Source organism: Neodiprion lecontei, chromosome 7 (genome assembly GCF_021901455.1).
Source record: "Neodiprion lecontei isolate iyNeoLeco1 chromosome 7, iyNeoLeco1.1, whole genome shotgun sequence".
NCBI classification, from domain to species: domain Eukaryota; kingdom Metazoa; phylum Arthropoda; class Insecta; order Hymenoptera; family Diprionidae; genus Neodiprion; species Neodiprion lecontei.
Window position 1 is genome coordinate 1,431,986 of NC_060266.1, and position 9,568 is coordinate 1,441,553.

Consider the following 9,568-nt stretch of genomic DNA (forward strand, 5'->3'; position numbering starts at 1 on the left):
GAGCGCGAAGTAATTGAGAAGAGCGCGGCTGTCGATGAGCCGGAATGTTTGCACGTGATCCTTCTTACCGACGGTCAATCGTCCCTGGCGGCCAAATATCGAACTAATCGTTTCGATTTCGGTCAAAAAGTAGCGAAGATGATCTACTCGTCGTGCAACGTATTAACGCGGTTACGTTGCGTATAATGTGTAAGTTTCAATGTTTTACAATATTGGAGGGTGAAAAAGTCTCCCAATGCCTTGATATGAAATTACTTTAACAAAAAATTTTACCATCCGTTTGCGTATGAAATCACATGCAAAGTAACCGACGTCACGAGATTTTAACAGATCGCATGCGAGACTTACCGGCGATCGTTCGATCTTCAGTATACACAGCTCGATGTTTTCAAGATGTAGACATCAACAGAATCATCTCTCCTTCTCGACCGAAAAAACTTCATTGGGCTTATTTGGCGATGATTTCTAGTAGTTTTCAGCTCCGGATCAGCTCGCATACTTGCCTGTTGCAAATTAGAAATAACACGGTTATACATTATCGAACAGTTTGTATAATTGTTGTTTATAAGAAATCTAAGAATCATCATTTTTTTTTGGCATATATTTTTGTAATAAAACTATAATAAATTTATCAATATATTCATGATGGACTGTAAATGTTTCTGTATTGTGTATTACTTTCTACTAAAAAAGAAACAACCAGAATTATGATTACGGAAGGTGAAAAAGAAGTGATGCGCTACTTCTATCTGTAGGTCTAATTTTGTAAATGATCGGTAATATTTTTTCTTGATCGTTAATTTACAAAAAAAAAATAAAAGAAAGTAACCGGTATTTTTGCATCTAAATAGATGGTGTCACCCTATTGTTTGCTGTAAAACGAGCGAAAAAAATTGTGACCGTAATTTCACGACACAAGATTAAGATGGCGAAAAAAAATGACGGGAGTAATTTTACTATATTTTTATATCTCACGAAAGAGCGTCGAATTCAACATATCACCGTTTGTGATACGCTAAAATTTAAAAATCTCAAAATCAGCGAGCCGCAAGTAAAATCCGGACAATATACCGCGAATATTAGCGCCCTATGTTTCGAACTTTCGGCTCATCTCAACTCGAGTCCTAGAGACCTAGAATAGAAACAAGTCCTGACAGTGATGGTGTACAGCGGTGAAGTGGAACAGAGGAATTTTCGTTCTTACTGTTTCAAAAATAAATACAAAAACTAAAAAAAAGAGGAATTTTCTCGAAGTAAGGAAGCAGGTTTCAGAAAACGTGATTGCGAGCCTTTTGGCGTGGCTACGGAGCGATAATTAGCGCTGATTTTAATTCTGTGAGTAAATTTCAGAATGAATATAAAGTATAAGCGAACGGTGTGCCGACGAACGGGTAGAAATTTTTTAATTCACTTGTCAAAGAGCATATGAACTTGAAATTCATGTGCAAATTTCGCGATAAGGTGTATTTGGTTTCTGAAAAATTGTAGAGTCAATTTACAGTTTAAAATCAAATCAATTTCGCAATTAAACTGCGCACAGCCAAATTCGGCTGTACATAAACATCAGAGGTGTCGAGACACACCTCGGTCAGAATTTGTTGACATTTTCGAGTTGTAGCTGGTTTCAGTAAATAATAAATCTACACTAAGGGTGGCGAATAATAACCTGTATTATTTGATTATCGCCCAGGTTACGAAACGCCGGACACATAATTTGTTTATAATATTATAAAAATATTACATTATGAATTGGATTTTAAAGGAAATGTCACATTTTCATTTTATCTATTCATTTATTGAATGAATGAAATCATTTTACAGCAAGGAAGGTTGATCTTTATTCATGAAAATGGTACCAGAGACTAAGGTCAAAAAATCAAGGAAGATCACTGCCCGGAATGATGCGGAGAATATTACGAGCGATAAGAAAAAGAATAAGAATAATAAGAAGAAAAAGCGCAGGAAGCCGGAAAGCTACGCAAGGTATATTTACAGGGTAATGAAAATAAATTACCCGTATATCGGTATAAGCGTTAAAGCAATGAGCATCATGGACAGCTTTATGAAAGATATGTTTGAACGGCTTGCCGAGGAATCGTTTCGGCTCGCTCACTACAACAAACGATCCACGATCACGGATCGGGAAATAAAAACCGCGGTCAAGTTTATCCTGCCGGGAGAACTTGCCATTCACGCTATCCACGAAGGAAACAAGGCTCTAACAAAGTACGAAAAGTCAAAGTGAGTTCTTGAATTAACTACCTTGGATTAATTATTGACATCAGCATTATTTAAGCTGCCGTATTTATTTGTCGTTTCGTTTTTTCGAATTTACTCGTTGTGTCGCCTTGGTGGTAGTAGGCGAAGCAGGAAGTTCAATGAATGTATACTGAATAATATAGTTAATAGATAATTATACAAGGTAACCAACGACTCGGAGACCGTTGCGCTCGGTTCGGCTGCCTGGCAGCTACTGCCGCTCGTGACGAGGCGCGCTTATCTCCGATACACACACTCTTACATCGCTCGCAAACTTAATACATGTGGTGAAAAGAATTAATTTTGTTTTCGAAAGGTTTAATTCTTGATCTTGCCAGAGATCCTCGGATCGCGCGCCGAGTGCTCGTAAAAATTGAATCGCATTCATGTCGAAGCTACTTTTTTTTTTTTAAACCGGGAAGACAGATTACTTGAACACCAAGCGTGGATCGATTTGAAATTTTGACGGTACCTTTACAATTGGATTAGATAGAATTTTTTTTTGTTCCATGTAATGTTCCGCCTGTAGTTTCTTATACTCCTGATATAAGATTCTGGATACTTTTCTTGACTTCATAGATTTTCGAGAGACAAATTACACGAGTACGCAAAGTAATGATTTTTCTAAAATGAAATTTAGTTCCCTGAACATATGATCGATTATATCTTACGAGCTTTCGATGCTAAATCTTTTAATCATCGTTGTTTTTGTTTTTTTCAGACAGCCAGAGGTTCTTAGATTTTAGAAGAAGAAAATAAATATTTATTTTCTTTGTTTTGTAATATTTAAAATTTTCATTACTGTCATTTTAATTACGGCGTTTAGAAACGTCACGTGATATAAATGCAGGTCATTTAGCAAATTTCTTATCTATTAACTGGTGGATAGTTGAAATATGAAGAAAAACAATAATAATGTAAATAAATAATTAATAATGTATATTAAATGTATACATCGGAATGCATAAATAATGAGATGGCATTTTTATGATGATTAATATATTGCTATTAATTGACATATGAAATGATAATTATAACATATAGGTGTAAGATCTTGTATAATAACAAATTGTAACAATACATATTTCATTCTTATGCACATTATATGTTTTACCCCTTTAATTGATCCGATCGTTATTAATTTAATCGTTTTTCAACAATTCGTTTATCGCAGTTCACATTTTTCCCAGATAACACGTGATAATATTTTTTATTCGTTATCCCTCGATTCAAGTATCGATTTTAAATATTGGCGCCATTTAACTGTAACCGCGAAGAAAGATACGCGCATGCGTAGAAATTATACGGTGAAATTTAAAATTTTACCACGAAAACGGAAAAACTACAAGAACGGTTAACAATATGACAGAAGGTGACTCCGCTTTGTTGTTATTTATCTCATACTTTGTTATTGTACCCGATATTCCGTAATTGTGAATTAAAACGTCTTACTTCTTTGTTAATTTACCAAAATATAGAGAAAAAAATTAACTATCTTTGAAATCTACTGAAATAGATAACTCTTCTACAAAGCCCATTAGAGGTTATGTCAACCTAACCTAACAAACGCGATATTCCCTAGCGTCCCTAGTATTTATTTTCACCCTGGCTACAAAACACGAATCGATTGAGTTAGCATGAAATTCAATAAAAATAGATTAATTACAGAGTAATGATAACAACCATTAGGGTGGTCCTTGTTTGGGGAGCGTAAAAATTTTGGTTCGATTTGGAACAGATCTGGGGGGAGCGTTCCAATGAAAACTTTTCCGACCGCCTTATTAATCATATTATAATCATGGACAATTTTTTAATTTTCAGAATATCTGAACGGGTGGAAACAAGCAGAAACCGAAGGCGGTGTTCCTTATTACATCAAGTAAGTGCTAATATCGCTGTTATATATCATCGCCGATTATCGGATTCGATTAAATTTTCAATAACGTATATCCAGAGCTACGCTTTGTTACAAAGGAAAATAGAGTTTGCGATCTTATTTCTTTTCGACATAGAGAAAGCGGAAAACATAGACAGTCATTTTGGCGTCACGATTAATCGATATTTCTTTGTTTTTTCGCTACGCAGCCACGCGACCAAGCAGACAGAATGGGATCACCCAAGAATGCGAGAGATAATGCGATCGGTCGAAGAATGCAATGTGATAAGATACGCGTCTTACAGAACAGCTGCAAAGATGAGAATCCTCCACAGAGATCTGAACAGTAAGAATGTCAAAAATTAATCAATTTTCCATTAAATCCATTATTTTTTCACAATTAATAGATTATAATAGATTATTTTTTAAACTCGATTATTCTTCCCTCACAATCGGTTTTTCTTTTTTACTCCCACGAACGAAACCATACAATATCGATAACCAGTTTCTGGTTATCTGAATTCTGTGCCAGATCTCAAAACTAAGGATAGCAATTCAGAGTCCTTGTTTGAGACATAAGTTACGCGTTGATTATGAGTAAATTTATGATACTTATATCGTTTCATTCTACTAATTCTCTTCCAGTGCAACAAGTTCGTCTAGAATTGATAGCCGGGGTTTTTGAGCGCCATCGTCTGTCCGTGACGGAGAATTCCGTCACCTTAGATCCTACCGAGCTGGAAGACGTGCTTTCCGATATATATTTTGCAGCCCAGAAGGAGGCGAACACGAATTTTAACACGGATCTTGCGACCAAGCTCGGCGTAAATTACATACTCAACATATTCGACAAGTATGTAACTATACACGTTTCATGTTCTCCCGCCAATCGTCATTTTATTTTTTCATGCTTCGTCATTCTCATTCGCAGAAAACGCGAGGGCAGCGTTTCAGTATTTTCGGCAAAAGTTGCTCTCACATTGGCAAGCTGCAGCAGACTTCAGGACAAATACGGCTACCTCTACCAACAGCTGGCCGATCACAACGCCTGCTTGTCAAGAGCTGCCCTGTTCTCGCTTCTTAGCAATATCTGCAAAGTTACCGACATGCTCGGCGAAAGCGTCGCCTATGGATCGCACATGGTCCAGTTAGGCGTTGATAATTGCTTCGTCGAGGTACAACGACCATGATGATGAATCGTCTATAGTATGCTCAAAATAAATAGAGAAGGGAAAAAAGACATGTGGAGAATGGATAGTGTTAGCGACTCTGATTTACAATAGAATCTACTAAACTAAACAAAATTGATTTGACAACGTTTCTCCGTTCCCTAAATTTCACTCTATGGTATTCTGTTAACAGTCGCAGGGAAGTCTCGGAGTCAGCGAGGCCGAATTTGCTGCCTGGCTAATGCAGGAGCCGCCGTTACTAATGTGGATCACAACGCTGAATCGAATGCAGGCAGCGGAAAACAGTAAGCGACGAAACAGCGAATGCTTACTTGCCCGATATACCAGACTTATCCCCGAAAATCTCATCTTCCACAGTAATCCACAATGTGAAATGTTCGTCCTGCAAAACTACGCCAATTCAGGGACCGAGATACTCGTGTTTGAGATGCGCCGGTTATCACCAGTGTCAGGGTTGTTTTCTACTCGGAAAAGCAACGAGCAAACACAAGCTGAAACATCCGGTCAGGGAGTACTGTGTAAAGGTATTTTTCAAATTGCAGAAACCATCGTGTTTTGCGGAAAAATTACACGCGCGTCAATCGCAAATCTTGTTTTCAGACGTCGAACAGGGAAGTGACGAAGCTAATAATCGAACTGATTAGAAACAAGCTGAGACTGTGTCCGTCAAGGACAGTAATAGCAGATCCCGATGAGCCACCGCCCGAGATGCAGCAGTGAGTTTAAAGAGCGTTTGTGCATCTGATTTTCACAAGTTTCAATCAATTGAAGACAATTTTCTCCCCCACAGTTTAACGAACGACGAAAAGGACGGGGACAACGTTTCGCTGAGGAGCACGGTCAGGAGGAAAGTACTGAACAATCCACAGCGCGAGTTGCAGAGCATAATAAGCCACCTCGAAGATGAAAACAGGCAGCTGCAAGCCGAGCTTTTGGAAATTTGCGGAACCAGAGCTGAGAGACTTCAGCGCCACAGAGCAACGATAGAGTCGCAACTTCAGCGTCTCAAGATTCTGAAGGTGTTTTTTCCATGTCTATTTTGTCAGAAGGATAAAATTAGCAACGATGAAATTAGTTTTGGGACGAGATCAAATTAAGATGCGCTCAATCACTTTTTTTCCCACAATTTAGAAATATCTCTTCAATCAGCCAGTACAACCGCGTATCATGACACACATGGAAAGCACTCCCATGCTGCACCCCATAGCGTCGAGAGTAACTCCGTTACCCCTGGAGTTTGAACTCAGTCCGATTGTTCAGCAAGGAACCGTCGAGAAAAAATTCAAGCGCGACTCAACTTTCGCGCGACAAGGAAGAGACGCGCTAGCTGTGGAAAACCTCGATTCGAGCCCTGTTACTTCTATGAATTCAAGAAGAGACAAGCTGGGGACACAATCGTGTACAGATTCAAACTATCCGAGTTCTGGATTTGGCGGCAATCTCTCGGAATTCACACCTGTCGATTTGAGCACCTGGATTGGGGGTGAGGAAATGTTCAGTTCATCTTGTTTGTCATGAATCTCGATTACTTCGTCTGTGGTTCAAGACTTTTGTCTTTCTCGCAATTTGAACATTTGTTATTTATTGTTATTCACAGATGAATGAACGAAACTAACTGTTCTACAAGGTTGAAGTTAGTGATGTTACTTTAATAATGCATGTTTAGAAAAAATCGCAACTTGGTCCGTTAGGATTTTCTGAGATTCAGTTAGTAAATACAATGACAAAGAAAATATGTTCATATTTTGAAAAGTCGAACTCTGGAAGTCGTTCTAAAATTTCACGGTAACAATTTTTTACATGATGTCTCATTTTCATTACAGTTTTGGGCAGGATTAAAGCACGTTTCAAGTGTTTATTTAGTTATAAATATAACGTACCCGTGCAACTTCTTAACTGTGTAATACCGTAGTTTTAATATTGGGCCTGTTTCGTCAAATAAATAAATAAATAAATAGATAAATAAATAAACTGCAGGTGGGAAGGGAGCGAATGGAACAGGCCTGGCACCAAGTGGAAGTGGATTTTCACAGTGGCTGCGATCGGGTAATTCAGTCGAGATGGAGCGAGGAGGAGACAAGCAGGTAAAACCAGTGGCGACGAGCAGTTCGCACGGAGATTCACCGCCAGCCGTTTCACATTCGCCAATCGGATTGCCAAGAGAGAATAACACACCGTCATCTCTCCAGCGTCCTGACAAACATTCGCAGCACAGCAGTTTGCAGAATATCCAAGGCGACCTAAACGACATATTGGACAGACTGCAGAACATGGTTGCCAATGATTCTCTGCTCGAAGGTAAGAAAACTCCAGAGTATGATGATTGCGAGTTGTTTGTTTACTTATCCTTATTCAATGACTACTGAACAACGTCAATCCCTTCTCTGTGTGTGACAGGGTCTCGTGCCCGTGTTGCAGGATCGTTCAGCGCCAATGACAATTGCGAGCTCAAACGAGCAGCTACGGAAATGGAGGATCTTTTAACCGGGCTAATCGAAGGCATGGAATCCAGGAAAGGAAAACTTGCCACAATCGTATAAAATCAAATTTATAACAATATAGGTATGACACGCTCTTTACGAAGCTTGGCGAAGCACAAAGAGGCTTTTTTCTCAAACCACAAATGAAAGTTTTGCAATATTTCCTTACTTTAACAGAATATACATATGTGTATTTATGTAATTTGTATACTAAAGTACTTCGCCTGCACTTTACGTGGAAATATTTTTTCATTCATTTGATCCAATTTCTCTTTTACGTTTTTCAAGAAAAAAGAACTAATATCTTTGAACAACGATGTTTTGCAGAAGCGATTTATTGCCCGCGGGTATTTACTAGTATTCGAATGCAATTAAAAAGACAACAATTTCATACGATTATAGGTACAAGTGTAAGCGAAACAAACACTGCCCCTGCAATTTAGTATTACAGTACGATGCATGAGAAGAATACATTAACTATTTTTAATTTTCATAATTATAGAAAATATCGCAATTATCAGATGCAATCGTAAAAATGCGAGTATTCTAAATACCTTGAAAATGTAACGATAATTCATATGCACACATTATAATTTTACTCATTACGTATATGTCAAATCTCGCACATGAAATTATTTTACCTATTATATCTAGATATGTATGTACCATTTACGTAAACGCAATGCCTTTTGATATTAAATTTTATACTATTTCTATACTTGTGCACAGGTTTTCTGCTTCATTATCCCTTTGCCCATTTCCGTTTTCCTTTAAAAGCTAATTTTAAAATTTCAATCGATGTTTAACTTTAATTTTTCTAATGTTGAACCGCTTATTTTTAGGCAACTGATTCACGTACGTGAAAGGGTTGCCTACACACTGGAGGACTGAAGTTGACTGAAGATAATTGTTTAATTGAACGACTTCGTGGATAATTGTCATCCGATAAAATATTAGATGGGAAATCTTACAACAATCATTGTACTAACTAACCTTAAATCTTGTAAAATGAAATCTCTGGAAATCCATCCGATTCAACTGCAAAACGATTGACCGAGAGCCGAACGAATGGAATAATCGGTGGCCATTTTCAAAACTGACAAACCGCTCACTTCACGCCGATCGTGATTTGTTCCACAACACCAATTTGAAATATATTTTGTATGGAAATAAAGGACGGCAATGAATGAGAAAATAACTAAATATACCCATTGCATCTACAATTATTTCCTTGATCTTCGACGTAACTGTAAGATGACATCTAATCACGCGATCGCACTTCGAGCAGATACCGATATCACAACTACATTTGCACATTAATTGGTAGTATTAATAATGATGAAAGATAATTTGATAATACCTTTCAGGGAAATTGTAGTTGGTTACGCTGAAACAGGGTGGCACCGTGTAATCAAACTTTAAATAGCACTCGTAGTTTCGGTCGCGTGAGAAAAACAAGCCGTATCAACAAGTTACACGCGCACCAAGGAGCTTAGAATTGAGTCACTTCAATAACCGTTGAAACAGCGTTAATATTAAGCGCACGGCACACGGCACGTTCAACACACCGGATATCTAGTTTTCAATCAATAATCAAGTTCACTGCACTTGTGAAGTCAAGTGATAAGGAGAACATTCGAAAGATTAACACACCACACGTTTCGCTTGTCTGGACCTTCGAGCGCGACACTCCGAAGTTGGTCACTGATCTACGCTTGAAAATTATCAGTCAATTGTTTTGGCCCGCAAATTGTTTAAATACC

At 37.9% G+C, this 9,568-nt stretch overlaps 2 protein-coding genes across 5 annotated transcripts; both read left to right on the top strand.

The window, feature by feature from the left end:
• The first annotated feature begins 1,108 nt into the window (after positions 1-1,108).
• Positions 1,109-3,316, top strand: LOC107220590 (histone H2B). The gene is made up of 3 exons (XM_015659247.2): positions 1,109-1,335; positions 1,822-2,241; positions 2,981-3,316. The coding sequence occupies exons 2-3, from the start codon at positions 1,844-1,846 to the stop codon at positions 3,003-3,005; spliced, it is 423 nt and encodes a 140-aa protein (XP_015514733.1). The 5' UTR covers positions 1,109-1,335; positions 1,822-1,843; the 3' UTR covers positions 3,006-3,316.
• Positions 3,317-3,590: 274 nt separating this feature from the next.
• LOC107220599 (dystrophin-like) lies at positions 3,591-8,509 on the top strand. 4 transcript variants are annotated; one of them, XM_046745236.1, is made up of 12 exons: positions 3,591-3,631; positions 4,081-4,138; positions 4,345-4,481; positions 4,781-4,988; positions 5,067-5,310; positions 5,498-5,609; positions 5,683-5,849; positions 5,926-6,041; positions 6,116-6,344; positions 6,457-6,808; positions 7,303-7,623; positions 7,744-8,509. In XM_046745236.1, the coding sequence occupies exons 1-12, from the start codon at positions 3,622-3,624 to the stop codon at positions 7,863-7,865; spliced, it is 2,076 nt and encodes a 691-aa protein (XP_046601192.1). In that variant the 5' UTR covers positions 3,591-3,621; the 3' UTR covers positions 7,866-8,509. The 4 variants fall into 4 exon arrangements, with proteins under 4 accessions (XP_046601192.1, XP_015514743.1, XP_046601194.1 ...); XM_015659257.2 differs by having other exon boundaries at positions 7,723-8,508; XM_046745238.1 differs by lacking the exon at positions 3,591-3,631 and adding an exon at positions 3,668-3,686 and having other exon boundaries at positions 7,723-8,508.
• Positions 8,510-9,568: the final 1,059 nt, after the last annotated feature.